The following is a 20,136-nucleotide window of genomic DNA, read 5'->3' as shown; positions in this document are numbered from 1 at the left end:
TTCGTAAGTCCCGCCGCATGTTAGTTTTCAATGCTTCTAGCGCAATCTTTGAATGTTTGATCTGACATTTCCATCTTAGCGCCCCACAGTGCTCCATTGTATCATTTAACTCATCTAAAATTTACGGCGCCTCCCGACGCACCGTGGATACGATACTTCTCTTCTGTGGCGGACAAAACCTTTCCTTTCGCGTGGTTGAGTCTACACGGTACTCCAGTGGCGAAACGAGTCCTCCATCCAACTCGAAACACGCAGTGGACGGACGAAATGACGCCGGTGGGGTCTGCTGCCGGTGGTCAGAACCCTGACAGTTGCGACGCCGCATTCATCATTTGCAGGGTTTTTGACTTCAAACTCGATCCTTGATGAGGCCAATGCCCTGCAAAAAATATGCCAACGCCAACCCTGTCTTCATGCATCGATCATAATCACACCCGTCCTCTGGGCTAACTCGTATAAAGGGCATCGACTTGCGCTGAAGGATTCTCCATTGACTTTCTGTCGATTCTATTCGTTCTCCCTAACAACCTTTCCTGTTCTCCAGTCGTTCTTTACACCCCACCACACTCTTTATTCACCATGCCTTCATTCAAGACCATCTTCTCCATCGCAACCTTCGCGTTCGCCGCTTTCGCCGCCGCTGCGCCCACTCCCCAGGCTGCTTCGCCGTCTGATTTCGCCATCACCAAACGCACTGACGATGCCCACCTTAAATCCCTCGAAGTCATTCTCACCGAGACCACTTCGGGACTGAAGCCCCTCTGTAACAAGCTCAGTAAGTTCTATGCGTCACGTCCACTACGTTCTTCGTTGAATTAATATTGTCACTTTCTTTCCACAGCCGATGCCATAGGCGTGGATATTGAGATCGAGCTCGAAGTCGAAGTCGAGTTGGCCCCCATCATCAAAGAGATTACAACTGTTCTCAAAGCTACTATCGCGGAAGTCAAGTTGCTCGTTGGCCATGTCGTCGAAGTTGACGTCAAGGTGATCGCTGTCCTTGTTGGCGACCTCCTCACGGTACGTTAATGTGTCTGCACCAATGCTTTGATTCTGACTTTGGCTATCAATGCAGCTTCTCTTCTGTACGTTCGGCGCCATTGTCAAGGTTGTGGGTAAGGTCAAGGGCGATATTCTCCTTCCTCTTGTCGGTGAAGTCCTGTACGTGTTTGAGTCTTTGATGTGTCCCTCCATCCACTGATCCACAACTTTCTTCACAGGAAACTCGTCACGGAACTCCTTGCGCTTGTTCTCAGTCTCGTTGGCGGCCTTTTGGTTTGCCTCTTACCTACCATCCTCAAGCTCATCCCCTTCATCTTGCAACTCAACATTGCCGGTCTTCTTGACGGGCTTCTCCCCCTCCTTGGTCTTGGAGGCCTCCTCCACTAAATTAGCCTATCTCTTTTATGTATTCTGCGTACGACGCCAACATACATAATATACCCCTGCCTTGGGAAATACTCTCATCTCTGATACACTATACACCATTTGGATTGTACTTGTTCCACTTGGGTACTGGAATGCATTCAGCTCGCTTAGCGATAGGTTGGAGCACACCTCTAAGGATAAAGAGCCCAGCTGCCTTACGTGTTTCTCGGCGCACGGCATGCGAATGTTGTCATTACACTGGACGGGCCTGCTCTCTGTACAAGTGATCCAATCCGCTCGGTTTGTTCGCTTCAGGTGCATGTTCGTGATGCAGAAGCAAGTCACAGAGGTTACGCACACGTTCATTCGACGTGCTCTTCATGGCCTTGGGCTCTTCCCCGCAGTCCAGCTGCCGAACGTTCAACACCAAAGGTCGGGGCAGAAAAGATAGACCAGCAGTGCACCCCAACTCGTTCGGCTGTGACTCGGAGAAAATGCTCGCCCTCAATAGCGCGGCGGCCACGACCCAGTAGCTAAATTACCCTCAGAAGCTTGATTCGCGATTGGTGACATTTCAGAGCACCATTGGCTACGATGGTGATAGAGAAGCAGAGTAGTTGCAGCCAAAATGAGTGCGGTCGTCGCCGAAAGTTCGGTCCCAATTACCAATTGGCGTCAAATACCCGAAAAGCCGCAAATCCCTTCTTTTGATTGACTCCTTGAGTCCTCCCAGAAAACTTTTCGTCGCTAGAAAGATGCTGTCCTCGGCGTGTGCGACACGTTTGTCTACTACTCGAATTGCCCAGCGAGCTGTCGTCGTGGCTGGTCGAAGGCACGCTCCAGTGCAAATTGTTCGAAGAGCTGTAAGGGGAATACAGACTGCTCAACAAACAGACAGGGTGAGCTTGATTTCATGGCTTTCTCGACGTTCTCGCCGGCGACGGGACCACGGTTCTACTATTTACTTGGGAAGGGCAGCAGCCTGGCTTCAAGGGGATTTTGAATGAACTTGCACTGACGCTGAACAGGACACTATCACAAGGCTGCTGTATTCTCTGGGAACCAAGAAAGAGGTCGAGCGCCATCTCCGCATCTTTTCAGCAGCGTCGCACCCATCGCACCCAGCAAAGTTCGCTGTCATCAAGGTCGGGGGTGCAGTCCTGGAACAGCTCGACGAACTCGCTCTTAGCTTGAGTTTCTTGTATCGCGTTGGACTCTACCCGGTCGTTCTACATGGCGGGGGTCCTCAGCTCAACGATATCATTGAACGGGAGGGCGTTGTCCCCGATTACATTGACGGAATTCGAGTGACAGGTGCGTAGCGTCGACCCATGTCTCTACCCGCCCTAAATCATTTTTATCAACAGATGCAAAGACTCTCCAGGTAGCGCGCCGTGTCTTCCTAGAAGAGAACCTCAAGCTCGTTGCTGCTCTTGAGAAGCTAGGAACACGAGCTCGCCCTATCACATCGGGTGTCTTCACCGCCGACTACCTCGACAAAGATAAATACCAGCTTGTCGGAAAGATCACTCGTGTCGACAAACGTCCCCTTGAAGCGTCCATCAGAGCAGGCGCATTGCCAATCCTCACCAGCCTCGCGGAGTCCCCCGAGGGACAGATCCTCAACGTCAATGCCGACATCGCTGCTGGAGAGCTCGCCAAGGAACTCGAGCCGATGAAGATTGTCTTCCTCAACGAAAAGGGGGGGCTGTTCCACGGAGTTACCGGCGAGAAACTGGACATCATCAACCTCGACGAGGTGCGTCTTATATCACGTCGTCTTTGCTCCTCTAATTACGATTACATATACAGGAATATGACCAACTGATGAAAGAGCCGTGGGTTAAGTATGGCACAAAGCTCAAACTTCGCGAGTTCAAGGAACTCCTCGAGCACCTCCCCCGTACATCCTCCGTCGCCGTCATCTCGGCATCGTCGCTCCAGAAGGAGCTCTTCACTGACAGCGGTGCAGGCACGCTCATTCGCCGCGGCTACAAACTCTTCAAACACGACAGCATCGACAAAATTGGCGCAGATCGATTCCGGCAGGTCGTGCATGACCGTGACCCCGAAGTCCTTGCCGGTCTGCAGAGCGTCACGGGTGTGCTCAACGACCTGAAGAACACGCCGTACACCGTATACGGCGATGATCCTTTAGACGTCGTCGCGGTCGTGTCGCGGCCCGAAGGCGAGGTCCCAGTGATGACGCGGATGCTCGCGAGCCGCACAGGTGTGCTGAACAACGTCACGGACAACATCTTCAACGCCATCAAGAAGGATCATCGCCGCCTCTTTTGGACTGCGCAAGCTGACGACGAGAACCGTGCCTGGCACTTCGAGCGCGCCGACGGGAGCTTCACACGTGCTGGGAAGAGTCTGTTTTGGTACGGTGTGCAGGATGTCGCGGAGGTCGAGCGGATTATCAAGGGGTTCGAGGCGAAGGGGCGGATTGATAGGTCGTACCTCCCTGTTGGTCCTGCTGCACCTCCAAGGAAGGATGCTGGGCTCGGCGGCGTGAAGCAGTATTCGACTCTGGCAAGAAAGGCGATGCCCGGGTACTCCAGAGGTTACGCGACCTCTGCTCCAGCTGCAGCTGAGCCGAAGCGTCTCGCCTTGATCGGCGCGCGGGGCTTCACTGGTCAATCACTCACAAGTCTTCTCTCCTCGCACCCCACCCTAGACCTCACACATGTGTCTTCCCGCCAGCTGGCCGGGTATCCGTTGGACTCTTACACCAAAGCCTCCATCAATTATTCAAACCTCTCTGTTGATGATGTCGCGGAGATGGAGAAAGAGGGGGAGGTGGATGCGTGGGTGATGGCGTTGCCGAATGGCGCGTGCAAGCCGTTCGTGGACGCCGTGGATCGCGGGGCTAAGGAGCGGAAGGCCGGGGAGGGTAGCGTGGTTGTGGATCTGAGCGCGGATTACAGGTTCGAGAAGGGCTGGACGTATGGTCTTCCGGGTGAGGCTCCTTCGTCATCGACGTAAATAACATTATCAGTGTGTTCATAGATATTTTCTTCCTTAAAAAACGATACGTCGCTTGTGTAAACCAAATCAATTCGACTATTTTCGCCTCCGATGTGCTGCATGACGCCGTGTACTTCATTATATGAAGAACTCTACGGGCGCGAGCGGATACGGACGTCGAAACGAATATCAAACCCAGGATGCTATGCGACTTCCTCGCAACTGCTCATCGCACCGCTCCTAAAATACCTGAAGCCCGGCGCCTGGCCCACGGTGATGGCGCTCTCTGGGTACAGCGGCGCAGGCACCGTAGCTGCCACAGACCCCGACGGTCGACCTGTGAGTGCACCGAAGGTCACACCAGAGATCCTCGGCGGCGGCGTGCGCCCATATGCACTCACCGATCACATCCACGAACGCGAGGCCGGGCATCATCTCTCAACGCTCCTCACTTCCCGAGGCGCTAACGGCCCCGATAAAATGAAGCTCGCGTTCGTGCCTATGGTCGCGCCGTGGTTCAGCGGGATCATCTCGACGCTGTCGATGCCGATCAACCAGAAGTTGACGGCCCGGGAGGTCGCGGCGCTGTACGAGGAAATGTATTCTGGAGAGAGGCTGGTGAAGATCCAGAAGGGCGTTCCCGAGTTGAGAGACGTTGAGGGGAAGCAGGGGTGGACTGTTGGAGGGTTTCAGGTGCACAGCGAGGGCGAGAGAGTCGTGGTCGTGGTACGTTCTCGTTCACAGCGCGAGAATAGTCAAAGAAGAGATATATTGCATACTGATACAATCGTCTGTTCACAGGGTGGCCTAGATAACTTGCTGAAGGGTGCAGCGACACAATGCTTGCAGGTGCGGAGAAGGAGTGTTTATTTGTAGGGTTCACTGGTCACTGACGCCGTGACTCCTTCCCATAGAATGTGAACATAGCACTGGGGCTGGAAGAATATGCAGGCATACCTGAAGACAACTAACCGGTTGGGGTACAGGACACGCATTGGATATATAGGACCCGGGGTGCTTTCGTTCGTCCGCTTAACCAAATAAAACAATAGTTTTTGCACGTTCGTTGGTCTCAAAAGTCGTTCAACTGGCGCGGTAGGGCACTTCCCGGCGGAGTCCGAATGGATGCCTACTTTGACCACTTCTACGAGCTGACTTCTAAAATCCTCTCCTCCTAATGCCCATTCTGGGAGACCTTGACGGTCACCGCACCGACATTGTAGATGACCTTAAATCCAATCTTTTCATTGTGGACTCGTTGCAGAGTTGGCGGGAGTCATACGCTCCACCCTCATCGAAAGCCTTACGGACGTCAAAAAAGCGCTCATTGAGGGAAATCTTTTGTCTCCGCAGGGATTCACGAAGATACTCGCGGCCCAAAAAACTGGCAAACTGGGAAATAAGATTTATTCGCACATCCAAGAGATTGTGACAAAGAGCCAGTCTGCTCTTCGCCAAGTTTCCGCAGAATATGAATCAGCGCAGATCTCAGACCATCCGAGCTATGTCACATTCTTAGACGGTGGTATCTTCCTCGCTGCTTCGAACGAGGAGAGGGCCGCAGATTGCGTTGCAGAGGAGGACGATCACGAGCTCAAGATCCACGACAGCATCCTCGCGGGGGAACTCAATAAGAAGAACAATCCAAAGGCCTTCTTTGATGTACGCACTTGATACATTCACGGCGTACAATGTGCTGACGACAGTCTACATAGAATGTTAAGAAGGCGATAGGTGCCGCCACTAGCACACTTTACAATGATCCTTGTCGTAGACACGTCTATGCGATGACACTCCAAGGCAAGCAACTGCCCATGTGGTACTTCTGTCGCTCTCACATCGCCATCTCGCTCCCATTCAACATCCACAAAGTGAGCCGCTTTCGCGTCTTATCTGCCGTAATTGTTGATGATATATTCAAGGCGCAAGACGACTTCCTTCTGTTCCTCTTGTTCCTCATTTCAGCAACCAAAGAAGAACCTGGATTCGATCCTACCGTCGTTCGCGTCATCCGACGCACGGGGACGGTCTTTCGCTACAAGGTTGGCGACGTCTACTATGAGACTGTCGGCGATCCGCTCAATCAAGACGCGGCATATCATATATCCTCACGATCAACTTGTGTTTGGAAGGTACGAAAGGTTATTCTGGACGGCGCGGGCTGGCGCGAGGATGAGAGGGACAAGGAACTACATGTTTTGAGAGACGTCTGGCTCTATCATGGGTCGACAATGGAGAAAGATAATCAGGACCAAATCTTCGGCAAGTTCGACGAGGGAACTCGAGAGAAAGCCAGGCCGCACTTCCTCACTATCCTCCAAGATGTTGAGGTGTCTTTCAAAACGAATGATGTTGAACGAAAAGACATTACTCCACTTGCGACTGGTCTGTCGTTCGCCATCCTTGACTGTTACCAAAAATAGGATCTCGAAGGGATCCCGAGTTAGCAAGCCCCCCCTAGATCAAGGCGCTTCCAAAATATCTTTCCAACCTTCTCGTGAAGCACCCAAGGCCCGCATCCACGTCCGTACGGTCTTCAAGGAGTGCTGTGAACCCGTATACGACATTGAAGACAGTGTCACCCTTGCGAAATGTCTTGACGGCGCAATCGTTGGTGAGTTCTCGTTTAGTAGGCATTTCTTTTTGCTCCCTCTTGCTGATGGCATCCTCCAGGCTTGCACTATCTACGACAAGCAGGGTTTGTTCATCGGGACATTAGTGGCGGCAATATTCTCTGGTACGCTCCGGAACGATCAGAAGATACGACGGCGGTCAAGGCCGCAGGCATAGGAAAGATCGCTGATCTTGAATACTGCCGGCCGTACGAGGACAGCAAGCCCAACGAACATATAACGGTGAGCGAATTATGTCAGTGTGCTCTTAACCAACGGCAAATAGTTGTTTCAGGGCACACCGTATTTTCTACCCACCGAATACTCAACACAAACCTATCAATTCTTTCCTCCTGAAAACGACGGCCCCGCCCAGAAAGTCAGCTTCAACTTCTACCACGCCCTTGAGTCTCTCATTTGGGTGTATGTTTGGTTCCTCTTCAACCATGTCCCCACGTCCCTCCTAGTTGCGGATAAAGGCTTCCAGAAAGCTGCTAAATCTCTCCGGGCCTCTGCCTCTCGCTGGTTTGCTTCCGTAGATAACATGGCACGGTTTGATGTGATTAAAGGGGGTTGCCACGAGGAATGGCGCGAACTGAGGGAATTCTGGGCGATGACTGGGTCATTCCCCGCCCCCTTTTTGGAGGAAGTCCGGCCAGTGGTCATCCGACAATCTTTTGCTTCCGCGCAAAGAGAACTGCAGAAGCAGGAACCAGATAAACATACCCGTCGTTGGCCTCGCGAGTTTTTCAAGGACACCCCATACACTGGCTTTCGGGACTACATTGCAACGCACTTCGAGAGTCTCACCTCTCTCCCGGTCATGAGCCTTTCTGAAATCATCAAGCCAGAGTCAGAGGGAGGTGTCCTGAGGAAGGGATCGCCGGTGCCTGACCTTTCACCGATACTAGATACTGAGAACGAGGTATGACCACATTCGTTCGAGTTTACCTCTCCGTGACAAAATGCATTTACAGGATCACGAAGATGACGGTACCGCAGCTGAGTACTAGTCATTGCCGATTATGCTGCATGTGCATCATAGTGTCGTCTGTAATACTAGCTGCACGAGCATTCTGCGATCATCTCAAGCTCAAGTCAGGGTATATCATATATCTGGGAAAGCTTTGAGGATGTCAAAAGTATGTCGCGCGAGCGAGGTTGGTCGCGACAGGGACCAGCGATAACGCTCGTTTTTAGTACGCGACGTTAAATGATAAAAGGTCTGATATACCAGGAAAGTGGGGCAAAGGGGACGATATGTATATAAGGAGTGATGACCACACGCCTCAAGAGTATCATCTACTAAGTGAATGAATATGGATCTGTCATCTCTTGTACCAGCAAATGCAAAGTCGTCGGTCGACAGCCGTCGAACCTTGTCTAGTTCGGATGGGATGTACATTCAAGTCCCTATCCTGGCCCATCCCACCCAATGTTTAGATTATGAAAATATTGTCTACGAGAGAAACAAGAGACATGTAACACTTTCATACAGCCTTCAATGTGGTCTGTGTACCGCCACCTGTAGTCTTGATAAGTTTTCATAAACACCGCTTCGAAGGCATAGTTGAACATTGAACGTTGAGGTACATAACTACAATGCGTTCAGTTCGCCATCCTAGTAGTAAGAAGAGCAGATACATATATCAATCCAATAATGACTAGATACAGAATCCCGTCCCCTTGAAACATGTAGATACCACAGTATGATCGGCATCGGCGTTAGGTAGTCGGCTCAGGAGAGACAGATGGCAAATATGTCGTCACGTTGTCTCGAATCTCTTCAACGCCCGTGGTCTACCAACGGGTGGTCTCTCCTTAGCTATGGTATCAGCGATCCGCTGTACATACCCACCGTCGTCGACGTCTTCCGACAACGTCTTCTTGATGAGCATCTCCATATTGATGCCGTCTTCGCTTCCGCGTCGCATACTTGGCGGCGGGAACGTCGGTGATATAGGCGACGATGAGTCGACTCTAGTAGGTAGACGTTCGTTCGCGATGTCGGAGCGGCGTCTAAAGGAGGTGACGGGGGGTACAATGAGAGGGGATACGATAGGTTAGAGAAGAGAACGTACGCATCGGCGAAGCTGTGTATTTGTCGCCGTATCTGATAGCCTTGCACCCCAAGAGCGTCTGGTCCATTGCGAGCAGCAACAGAGGCTGAACCACTAGGTTCACCAGTCGGTACCAATTCTGAAGCGTTCTCTGATTCCTCTCTGCCACGAGTACGAGTCAGTGCTGTCCGCAGCGAGCCCAAAATGTTACAGCTGTTGATCGCTCACCGCAGAAGTTGGAAGACCCTTTGCATACGACCAACGGCCAGGATCTTGTTTTTGATGACTTGTCTGCGTTGCTGGATCTCTTCTTCGGATGGACGGGTGACCTCTTCTTCCTCACTTTCGTCGGATTCGTTCAGCTCTTCTTCGCTACATATACTGAGGATCGCGAGTAACATTTCAGTGACTAAAGGTCATCGGTCAGCTTATTCCAAGGTCAACACAGGGGAGAAGCATCACTCTTTGCGCCAACGAACGGTAGGCTCCACGTGAAAGCATCCATGAAGTTGGGTAGCCAATAAGGGTGCTGACTGGAGTTGTACTGTCTGATGGTGATATTTTTGTTTGCGTACTTCAGTATCGCGCCGCGATTATGATATACGTCGAGGTAATTGGGTGCCGAGAAGATGGTTATGACGGAAGGGAATTTCTTTGTCGGCGTCTTCCGGTGCATGGTATATCTGACGAAATATGAGCGCTCGTATATAAGCATATTTACGATGAGGGTACTCACCCAGCATCTTGTGCTTCATGCCCTCGTATTATCCCCAAAAGATTGTTGCGTTCCAGGAACTGACAGGCTGCTTCATATCTATGGCATAGATTAGAAAGAGCCACTCGGGTCGACGCAGAGATATGACCGTACGTGAAATAATATGAACACCCTCTCGTGGCGTTGTTGAGAAAGGTCGTGCCCTGTGGTACTCCCCGTTCTTGCTCATGGCCGAAATCCGAGATGGGGTCGGACCAGAGGAGGTCGCAGAGAAGCCCGTGAGATCCAGGCTCTTCGAATCTGTTAATCTGTTATGTGGGCATAGTGAGATGACTAGTCGAGGCGGGCGTCGGTAGACGTACAGCCCTAATATCATCTAGTGTAACAAGCTCAGGTGAAATGCCACCATGTACACAGAAGAAGCGGCCGTCTACAAGGGCTGCTAGAGGAAGGGCGTTGAACGAAGCTATACATGCTTCGTACACTTCTGGTGAGTATTTATGCAAGCCTATGTGAGGAGAATGAACACAGCATCGCCTGAGGTGAAAGGAACATACATTCGCGTTTGAACGTAAAGTACTCGGTGAGGTGTCGGCATTCATGGTTGCCGCGTAGTAGTACAAATTTTCCAGGATACCAAAGTTTGAGGGCGTAAAGGTACAACAGGCACTTAGGGATTGCTTGAATGTTCACGAGGGGGGAGCAGCAAAGTAGATAACTCACTTCAATGCCGAAACAACCACGATCTACATAATCTCCCAGGAACAGATACGAGTTATCCGTTAGCGGTCCACCAACGTCGAACAGCTTCATCAGGTCGTACTATGCGGGAGGTATATCATCGTAATCGGTCGATTGCGCGACGGCAAGACTCACGTATTGGCCATGGATATCTCCACAGACTACAAAGAATGGTTCTAGCGCCCACTCCAAGAATACATACATAATTTGTAGCAGACTCACTCGTCACAGGACTCTTTACATGCACCATGTTCGCCTCCTTAGATAGTACCTGCGTTGTGCGTTGAAGTATATACAAGGCTTGTGAGTCGGTCAAGCGCCCTTCTCGAAAGAAATGTTGCTTCAGAAAAGTGGGATTCGGCTTCCTGTCCCCTGTATCGTCTATGGCGAAGAATTCGTCTTCTGAGGGCGTGCGCGCAGCTGGCTCTGGGACCTTTTGTCAAGAAATCGTAACAAGGTCAGCTGAAGCTCCTTGTCGAACTTCTCGGCGCGCATGATGGACGACAAAGATGGACGACGCACATTGCTCACTATGCGGCCTGCAGTGTTGACTTTGGCTGTGGCAGGCGGAGGAGCTGATCCAGAGGTGCGCTCGTTGATCTTGGTGAGCGCAGAGCGATAATATGGGTCCGACGGCATGGACGTTGTCGTGATGGTGGAGGCCGCACGTCGCGAGGTGAAGCTGGATAGCCGGTTCCATGTTTGGAAATGTTATCCTGGGCGCTCTAGGATCGGCAGCCCTTCCCTCTTGCCTCCAGTGTCGGATTTTGAGAAACGGCGGGCACAGTGAGCGGGTGACGGCGGTGGGGAGGATGAAGGGAGTGAGTCCTCAATTATGGCACGCACGGTTATTTGAGGTAGGCGGCTTTACTCACTTTGCCACGATGATCCTCATTTCAACCCAAGGCTGTGCATCCAGATTCGTACATCATCTTATGAGGTACGAATCTGGTATACTCCTCTTGGAAATCACCTTCCGGGACAAGCTAGGTCCCGCAGCCTCCTCTCGGTCTCTGATAGACGATTCCAGCGAAATTTCAACGGTGGCCGAAATTCTGGTGAGTCAGTCTGCGTGGGGACGCTGGACTCGCCGTGGACCCACATAAATCGGGCATGAACATGGGGGATTGGAGATCGTCGAGTGAGGCGCAGTATATCACATTGCGGACCTCTGAAGGAGCTGCTAAGAGGTGCTAGGGCGAGAAATAAAGTTATCAACCCGACCCTGGGCCAGCGTAATTGCTCGGGAGTCGGCCACCGGGCCCTAGTCATTCCCCTCATCAACCGTACGCCGGCTTCACTCCCAAAGCATCCCGGTCGGTTTATCGTCGTTCGTTTTACCCATGAAGGCATCGTTTATCGTTCTCTCGATGCCGAAGTCGCTTGACGCAGTATGTTACCGTTCATCATGTCAGGAGAATTCCCGACGTATCGGAATAAGGCTCCCGCCGTCCCGACGCTGGCACGATCGCAGTGATGAGACACTTTGACCACAACTACGTCTGACACTACTACTCTTCGGTTATCGACGCTTAGCCTACCTCACTTACCGCCACGGCGATGGATATTGACACATGGACGAAATCCTACTCGTTTTATGCATGTGCTATCACAAACCTCCTGGCGATTCGACATAAAGTTCTTCGTCCCAGTGACCTCGCTCCTCTGGCTTCTCGATACCTGGCGTCTGCCCACTCCTGTCGTCGCCATGCACGGATGTATCTTCGGGTCTCCTGACACATTCTTCGCCCTCGCTCTGACAGCTTACTTGCACCACACCCGGCACTTTCACCGCAGTAATTCCCGTATTGACCTCCAGTGAAAACTTACCAGGAGGCCATACAACCGGAGGGCGTCGGGATTCACAAGGCGACAGCTCGGGGTCTTCATCAATTATCTTGTAGGTTGCAGCGGTCAGCCAAGCCTTAATCAAGTGCTTCTAATGGGGCCATTGGGGGTATGGTATGGTTATTTCAAGCCATGTATTATCACGATCAGCACGAACGAAGATACAAGTTGTATGGGCCCGACAAAGGAAGTCCCTTACTTTCGAACTAACCGATCTCAAGTGAGGTGCGGTCCAGAGAACGGAAGGTAGATCCAATGGCACCCAGACATAGCTCAGAAGGGGGCATTACTGTATTCAAGGAAGTCATAGACGTCGCGACAGGCACTCGAGACTCATTCACAAACGACGACTTCAAGATTGTGGAGGAAAGGATCGCACTTCCAATGTCCGAGCCTCCCCCGCCGCCGTCATCAAGCAGTGAGCATTTGGGTCCAAATATTGTGTGTTAGCGAAGGATACGACGAGAATACATACACAAATCCGGATCCTGAGCGATTATTCTATGGAAAGGGACGGGGTAGCAAGTGCTACGCAGTCACGCCACTTTGATCATGAAGAAGAAAGGAGCTTGGCTGCAGGCAGCGTATCCAATGGTAGTCGTAGCTATCCGTTCGCTGGTTGGTCGAGAACAAGGGAGAAAGCAGCTCACCTCCAACACACTAGTAATATCACAGTAGAAGAGAGTAGAAACTCTAAGTTCCCGGTTCCTGCGCGACCGTGCCAAATGAAAGAGAAGGGAAAGGATAAGGCCCAATATAAGTCATGGCCCTCGTTTGTTCTCGGTTACACGTCTTTCACGCCGGTACCGAACCGTTTTGTGGCGTAATGAGGAGCGTCCGCGACAGCGTGCTCCCAACGCATATCTAAATCCCGAGGAGAGGTTTAGTGACTCAAGCTAGCAGCTTCAGGTGCCTCAAGAAAGGTGCCGTACAGGAGGGCGGGTGGCGTATTGAATTGTATTCTCGGGCAGAAGAGGGGGCGTGTTGATCATATTTCTGCGAACAAATGAATTAGATATGATCATTGATGTACCATGGGCCGGAAATACACCGCATCTCACCCCTCGCATCGCATGTTGCGGATGTCCTCTTTCGAAGGGAATCTACGAATGGAGACCCAACATGAGCGAGATGGGTGACTTTGTAGCCATATGAGGCCGTATGATTCAGGCAAAATCGATTACAATCAAGCGGTCCGTGCTAAAATCTGAAGCGTGGAGTTATTATTCGAGTAAGTAAAGGTGGCGATGCCGAAAACTTACGTCAAGAATATGTCTTCTTACCGTGTTGTTGAACATGGGGATTCGAGCGTGATGGATTGATGGGTATAGATGCTGTAGGATGCTGTACGGAACAAAGAGTTCATTCCGATTAGCGTCTGGGGTTTCTCCAAGAAGCTAGAGAAATATAGCAGCATGTGCTCATCATCAATTTCTACTACATTCGCCAGGCAAAGCCCACTCGAATAACTCTGACATGATTAAACTTGATCCGTCATTGAGCGCACGGGCGGTAAATGGGATGCCAGTCGCGTATTCATTTTATTTGCGATTTGACGGCGGCATTATTCAACGAGGAGTTAGATTTGTTGTGGCCTGGTCTTGTCGTTTCGAGAATAAGTATGTTGAACGTTTGAACCGTTTGAACCTTGAACTTGCGGCCATTGCCGAGGCCCGACGGCTCGGTTATTACACAAGCCCGAACCGCGTCTAGTTCACGCTTGCTAGCTTTGGCCAAGGCCAATGGCTTCAAATTGGAGCTGCTGTACGCGTTTCGACTTAGGAAGGGCGGTGGGTGCTAGTCTATGCACGCTCAAGCATTGGGCAATTGTCTTTAGGACTTCAAATTGCCTCGTGGGTATCCAGCGGAAATCTCCAGGCTGAGCCTGCTTCGCTTGCGGGACACGTCCAACGGTAAGACATAATATCTGTGATGCACGAGTCTACTAACATCTGATGCAGTACACCATTACCCCACAGAGACTTCCTTTGTGCCACCTGCGATGCCCATGAGGACGAACATCAGGGTGGGATTGCTCTGCAATTACATGTCAAGCGCTGGCATCCGCCGGCGCACCTGTAAATCTCCGCATTACGGTCGCACAGAAGTCAGCCCTTGACCATTCGTCCTGCGACTCGCCAACCTGTGGCGTATCTCCCCGAATCTTTCTCTTTGATCAAGCCAGATAGGCGGCTTTGCGCAGACGTGGTCGATTGGGCTGTTCCAAACCCCCACGCGCGACGTTCGTCATCTCAATACGATCCGGGTTCATGTAATTCGCGTGGTAGGTTTCCCCCGATAAGGATGCCTGCGCGAGCTGCCACGGTCCTCCTCTTAAATCCGTGAGCACTTGTGCTTCCACTTTATAAAGCTGTCCTCATCTATGTAGACAGCAACACTATCGTCGCCCGCCTCTCTACGCATAATGGGATCCTACGGCCTCTCCTACTTCCTCGAAGACATGACAGGCAAACTCACTGGCTCCGAGTTTGTCGACATATACGGACGGATGAGGCTCACCCTCCGTCGAACAACCTTTGACACTATGCGCGCCGCGTACATGATCTTCAACACCACGTCCTCAGCAGGTTATTCTCCACATTCCACGACGCAGCCCCTGGTTGCTTTGGACTTTGGTCCGAAAAACGCTTTGGGCACGATCAGCTTCCCGCCGAACGTGTCCCTCCCTATGCAAAAGTACCTTATCCAGACTTCCTCAGGATCGTATGTATCTTCCCTCTGTCCGGCGCCTTACACGTAAACCGCACATAGTACTCACATTAGGCGTCTGTTCTCACTGCTCAGTTCCAAGTCGCGTCGATTCCGAGCTTCAGATGGGCAGGACTATTGCTGGGCCTATAGGGGACAAATGGATCAGGAATGGGCTGTAAGTTTCCCTTACTCCCTCCCATGAAACCTGACTGACATCATGATCCTCTCCTGTCTTTCCTCCCTTTATCTACACAGTGCACGAACGCGAACGGCTACGTCGTAGCGTACTATAGCCTCAAACCCCATGGCGAACCCGAATACGCCGGTTCCTCCGGATGCTCACTCACTGTCGAGGAACCCTACCCTCACATCGCCCCCGGTACGTCTCCACTGCTCCACACCACGTCGTGTCGCATACTCACCGTCGTCGTCGTAGAATTACTGGCCTCGCTGCTCATCATGCGGCACATTGCTGCTCACAACCTGTGATGCGGCTGTCCTTCTCCTCTCGCCATTTTTCCCGCTCCGGACAAATTTGTAATACCACACGACGCTCACGACGATACCCTACCCGTGTTAGCCTGTTGTACTAGTTACTGTACCATCATCCGCACGTCCAAATTCTTTGTAGCATCACGATAACTTTCCGCTTTTACTTGTACTAACTTGTAATTGTACTTTTATCCAGCCACACGGACTCCAGTGTACATAATCTCTCGCATGCAAGTACGCGTCTTGTACCACATTGTGAACCCCAGTTTTCAAGTAGGCATACAACGTATGCTGTAGGCTGTAAATACCAGACATCGCTCAAGAGGCGTCTTGACAGATATTATTTTTGGGATGATCGTACACTACTTTGTTACTCTACTCGAAGGTTTCCTCGGAGTCTATGTCTAATTATCTATGCCAAACTTGTAAGCTAGTGTCCAATATATCAATGGGAGCAGATGTTCCTGTAATACGGAAAGCTGCTGAGGAGTCTCGTCTAAATCTAACTGTCAAACCCCGATATTCTAAGAGAAGTCCGATTAAGCCCAAGGAAAAGAAAAGCAGGATGCCAGAATGATGGCGTGACCCAATGAGGCCTTTTGTTTTGATGCAGCGATGCAAGCGCATGGACTCGACCCGTTGATTAGTTTTGTTCGTCGGCGGCAGCTGTTGCTTCCACGACAGGAGTGCCGGCGACCCAAGTTGGGTGGTAATCGACGGCGTACTTCGATGAACGTGTGGCGATAGGAGCAGCCTTGTCTTCATCTGCAGCACCTGTAGCTTCGGCAGGGCCATTGGCGACCCAGGTGGGGTGGTAGTCGACAGCATATTTTGATGAGCGCGTGGCGAGAGGAGTGGCTTTGTCTTCGTCAGCGGCGGCGACAGTTGCTTCCGCTTCGGAGACATCGCCGGCGCGCGTAGGGAGGTAGTCAATGGCGTACTTAGAGATGTTGTACTTCAATGCCCTGGTCGAAGTGGTGGCAGGCGGGGCAGGGGATTTGGTTGTGGCCATGAGTACGTGGGCCGCATCCTTCTCAGCTCTGTGATTCAATTGATTCGTTGAGTATATGTGAGATGCAGTAAAGTGGAGGATGCTTACTCGTTAGTAGCAGAAGCCGCTTTTGCGGTTACTGCCCACGAGGGAAGGTAGTCGATAGCGTATTTCGAGGGGTTGGGCATCTTGGTGTCTTTCTTGGCGTCACTGGAAGGAAGACATAAGTATGATTGCACTTGCTACAAGGCGAAGACAAGAACGCTTACGCTTTGGTGGGCTCGGCTTCGGGAGCGGCGACTGCCCAAGTGGGGAGATAGTCAATGGCGTATTTGGACGATCGAGTAGCGATTGATTCGTCAACTCTGTAGAGGGGAAGCGTCGCAATGAGATACCGATTCTGATATAAAAAGGTAAATAAATGAGCTGTACCTCTTAGAATAGACGACGGGATTATTGTGGTAGACTGGCTTGCCGTTGGTGGTCTCTAAGTGGCCCCTGATTTAACGGTTAGGGGACAAATGGCATCGTTAGACGCAAACAACGTACAGGTCTTTAAGGGATACGGGTGCTCCAGCGACGGAGGAAACACCGAGGACGAGGATGAGGATGGTAGCGAGTTGGGATCGTGTAGAGACCATGTTGATTATCGATGTAGAGGCGAATGTAAAGTTGGAGGGTTGTAGCGGTGAAGATGTGAGGCTTGTTGGTTGTGGTCTCTAGCTATCTTCGTCCACATTATATACCAATCGGCACACAACCCTTGTTCAAAGCATAGATGCCCATGAAAACCAAGTCTCATGGGCTTCTTCACAGCTTGACGCCTCACAAAGCAGAAAAACTTCCGGACCATGGAAATCGGGAGGGAATTTTGGGTGTTTGTAGAGTTAAGCGAGCGTAGAGGGCGTCCCGAGCCGGCGAAACGCTGTCGATCATTCCAGAACTAGGAGTGGAAAGTTCGGGACTTGGATGAAGGGCATCGGGTCTCGTTGGGCCCACCTGTTAACATCGCCTTCGGATCCATCCGTATCCACAGTAGACTCTTCGTATGGAGTACCAGGACTTTGTAATGCTGACTGATTGAACTTTGAAGCCTCGCCTCAACGTGAATGATGGACTCGGTTTCGAGGTAGTAAATGTTGGGCTGGGCTATTACCGTACGCGTAAAAGCGTGCAAAGGGAGGGATGAAATGTAATGGAAGCGTGTGTGATGGTCAGCTTGTGAAGGCCCCAATTTCGCTGGTCTTTCGTGTGATTGAGAGTTTGTACGAACCCGCATGGTTCCTTAGGCAAGTTCCTGTTCAGGAACTAAGCATTAGCGCTCGTGAAAGTTTATGATGAATCCACGCCAGGCTCCTAGAACCAGCGCGCGTCGTATCGCGAGTTGAGCTCCTCGATGCTACATACGACTCCGGTGAGAAAAAAAACAAACAAAGACAAATGTAAGCTAAGAGCTCGAACTCGCGATAGAGCGGCTGGCAAGACTGTCAGAGACGCCCGCCATGACCCTGGTCTTGGCTCACTTATCGTAGTCCTTAGCTGTCGTTATCACTCATGTTTTTTGTTGTTTATTCAATACTGTTTATCCATTTTTGAATATGACTATTTTATTATTATTATATTTCCTCCCAAACGCCTTGAGAACCATGTCGTCGTCGAGCAACTGGACCCATGAACGGATCCGCGACGTCCTCAACAAATATTTCCGAAAACGCGCGTGTTGGTTCCAGATCGAGATGGCAAAAGCAGTGTACGAGGGATTTGATGTTGTCGGTGTCGCAGCAACTGGATCCGGCAAGACACTATCCTTCTTCGCGCCGCTTGTCATGGCTTTGGAGGATGGGCTGAAAAAAGTAATATTCATTGTGACCCCACTGAATCTCCTCGGTCAGCAGAACAGCGATCAGCTGAACACCATTGGCTTAACGGCCATTTCAGTAACAGCGGAAAATGCGGGCCCGGAGACATTTAAGGTAAGTTGCGTCCAGTCAGAATGATGGATTTTAACCGATATAATCCATAGGCCATTGAATCCGGCGCATACAAAGTAATTATAATCAATCCTGAAATACTGATGAGCTCGGCGTGCACAGTGTTATGGAAAAATAGGAAGTTTACCGCAACTATCCTTAATTTCGTCTTCGACGAGGCCCACTGTGTCAGCCAGTGGAGTTCGTTCCGGAAGGATTACCTGCATCTGGGCAGCCTTCGTTTCGTAATCCCGGATACCATTCCCTTCTTCGTTGCGTCAGCAACACTACCACCACCAGTTCTGTCCGAGGTGTCAGAGATCCTGCGGCTACGACCGATGCGAACGAAGCGTTTCATACGCTCTAACGATCGTCCAAACATTGCACTCATCGTCCGACAGATCAAGTACGCGGTTACGAGTTACCACGATTTAGTGTTCCTGATCAAAGATGGATGGCGTAGAGGGGATGCACCGCCGCCGAAATTCGTCGTCTTCTTCGACAGTACTCGCGAGACGGAAGACGCAGTCGGTTTCCTGCAGTCTCGATTACCCAAGGAGTTCCGTTCGAGAATCCGTTGGTTTCATGCGACCATGACATCGGCGTATCGCCTGGACGAATACGAGGCCTTCAAGCGAGGCGATCTCTGGGGGCTTTGCGTCACCGATGCATTTGGAATGGTAAGAAACATCTAAATAATCTTGGGATAATCAACTGATGTCTGTGACTGTTAAAGGGCCTGGACTTACCGAGTATATCACTTGTAATCCAGTGGAAAGTTAATGCAAGTCTTTGTGCGATCTGGCAGCGAATTGGGCGTGCTGCTCGTGGGGAAGGAAATACGGCGAGGGCTATCATCTTCGTTGAGAAGAAGTGCTTCGATGGGAACCGGCAGAAGAAGGATGCGACACAAGGGCTTGGGAGTCGGAAACGGAAAGCACCGGAGGGAACCGAGGGACAAGCTTCAAAGCGAATTGCGTTGGCCTCATGCAACGTTAACCGAGTATTGCCAACGAATGCCGTTGGAACAAGGCCATTTGACGTTGGTGAGGATCCCATGAGTGAAGGGGACGGTACAGGAGGTGGAGCCATTGACATTGATGTGGAGACACAACGCCAGAGTTATCACAAGCGCTGTAATCAGTATCGGTCAATTGGCAGTGAACACAAGGACCACGTACTCGAGCCTGCATTGGACGACATGGTGAATGCTCACACACGTGGATTTGATTGTCGTCGACAGCCGCCTGCTATCTACTTTGGGAATGACAGATGTGGTAAGTGGGAAGCCCACATTATTTCCCTCTGAGTATCTTCTCACACACGTTGGCAATGACCGTAGTAAAGAACGACCACCTTCTCTGCGACCGTACAACACCGGATGGATGCTCGAGATGCCGACCAAAGAGCTGCAACAATGAGATGTCTCCTTGTTGCGACAAATGTGTTCCAGCCTTGTTGGAACTCTTCGACGGAGTCACTGTCCCTCACCAGGCTCGTGCACCAAATCGCTCATCAATCAAGGAGTACCAGCCTGTTCAGTCAGAACAAGACCTCAAAGCCGCGATTGTCTCATGGCGCAAGATAACTGCGCCTGTCAAGCTCGGCCCTCTCACAGTTCGTCGATACGGAGTGGAGATTTTCATGCACGACATGG

The 20,136-nt window shown here is 51.2% G+C and overlaps 7 protein-coding genes across 7 annotated transcripts; 5 read left to right on the top strand and 2 right to left on the bottom strand.

Moving 5' to 3' along the window:
- Positions 1 to 579: 579 nt before the first annotated feature.
- Positions 580 to 1,389, top strand: PC9H_002215 (uncharacterized protein; the record flags this gene model as incomplete). Its single annotated transcript, XM_036771857.1, has 4 exons — positions 580 to 775; positions 842 to 1,020; positions 1,076 to 1,161; positions 1,221 to 1,389. The coding sequence occupies 4 exons, from the start codon at positions 580 to 582 to the stop codon at positions 1,387 to 1,389; spliced, it is 630 nt and encodes a 209-aa protein (XP_036626478.1).
- Positions 1,390 to 2,123: 734 nt separating this feature from the next.
- Positions 2,124 to 5,309, top strand: PC9H_002214 (uncharacterized protein; the record flags this gene model as incomplete). Its single annotated transcript, XM_036771856.1, has 7 exons — positions 2,124 to 2,267; positions 2,397 to 2,682; positions 2,736 to 3,127; positions 3,181 to 4,330; positions 4,487 to 5,064; positions 5,140 to 5,187; positions 5,253 to 5,309. The coding sequence occupies 7 exons, from the start codon at positions 2,124 to 2,126 to the stop codon at positions 5,307 to 5,309; spliced, it is 2,655 nt and encodes an 884-aa protein (XP_036626477.1).
- Positions 5,310 to 5,515: 206 nt separating this feature from the next.
- On the top strand, positions 5,516 to 7,963 carry PC9H_002213 (uncharacterized protein; the record flags this gene model as incomplete). The annotated part of the gene is made up of 8 exons (XM_036771855.1): positions 5,516 to 5,603; positions 5,660 to 6,000; positions 6,054 to 6,209; positions 6,261 to 6,747; positions 6,800 to 6,952; positions 7,012 to 7,193; positions 7,246 to 7,875; positions 7,928 to 7,963. The coding sequence occupies 8 exons, from the start codon at positions 5,516 to 5,518 to the stop codon at positions 7,961 to 7,963; spliced, it is 2,073 nt and encodes a 690-aa protein (XP_036626476.1).
- A 753-nt stretch (positions 7,964 to 8,716) lies between these two features.
- PC9H_002212 (uncharacterized protein) lies at positions 8,717 to 11,105 on the bottom strand (the record flags this gene model as incomplete). Its single annotated transcript, XM_036771854.1, has 12 exons — positions 8,717 to 8,969; positions 9,032 to 9,172; positions 9,239 to 9,419; positions 9,473 to 9,693; positions 9,747 to 9,824; positions 9,879 to 10,033; positions 10,088 to 10,233; positions 10,283 to 10,394; positions 10,449 to 10,547; positions 10,602 to 10,627; positions 10,689 to 10,899; positions 10,989 to 11,105. The coding sequence occupies 12 exons, from the start codon at positions 11,103 to 11,105 to the stop codon at positions 8,717 to 8,719; spliced, it is 1,740 nt and encodes a 579-aa protein (XP_036626475.1).
- A 3,634-nt stretch (positions 11,106 to 14,739) lies between these two features.
- On the top strand, positions 14,740 to 15,515 carry PC9H_002211 (uncharacterized protein; the record flags this gene model as incomplete). The annotated part of the gene is made up of 4 exons (XM_036771853.1): positions 14,740 to 15,038; positions 15,120 to 15,201; positions 15,282 to 15,405; positions 15,463 to 15,515. The coding sequence occupies 4 exons, from the start codon at positions 14,740 to 14,742 to the stop codon at positions 15,513 to 15,515; spliced, it is 558 nt and encodes a 185-aa protein (XP_036626474.1).
- A 646-nt stretch (positions 15,516 to 16,161) lies between these two features.
- On the bottom strand, positions 16,162 to 17,150 carry PC9H_002210 (uncharacterized protein; the record flags this gene model as incomplete). The annotated part of the gene is made up of 5 exons (XM_036771852.1): positions 16,162 to 16,558; positions 16,618 to 16,719; positions 16,779 to 16,874; positions 16,942 to 17,007; positions 17,059 to 17,150. 5 exons carry the CDS (start codon positions 17,148 to 17,150, stop codon positions 16,162 to 16,164), a joined length of 753 nt encoding a protein of 250 aa, XP_036626473.1.
- A 1,005-nt stretch (positions 17,151 to 18,155) lies between these two features.
- PC9H_002209 (uncharacterized protein) lies at positions 18,156 to 19,788 on the top strand (the record flags this gene model as incomplete). The annotated part of the gene is made up of 3 exons (XM_036771851.1): positions 18,156 to 18,482; positions 18,533 to 19,159; positions 19,216 to 19,788. 3 exons carry the CDS (start codon positions 18,156 to 18,158, stop codon positions 19,786 to 19,788), a joined length of 1,527 nt encoding a protein of 508 aa, XP_036626472.1.
- Positions 19,789 to 20,136: the final 348 nt, after the last annotated feature.

This window comes from Pleurotus ostreatus (assembly GCF_014466165.1).
Source record: "Pleurotus ostreatus strain PC9 chromosome Unknown scaffold_10, whole genome shotgun sequence".
Taxonomy (NCBI): Eukaryota; Fungi; Basidiomycota; class Agaricomycetes; order Agaricales; family Pleurotaceae; genus Pleurotus; species Pleurotus ostreatus.
This window is presented reverse-complemented; position numbering and strand designations above follow the sequence as displayed.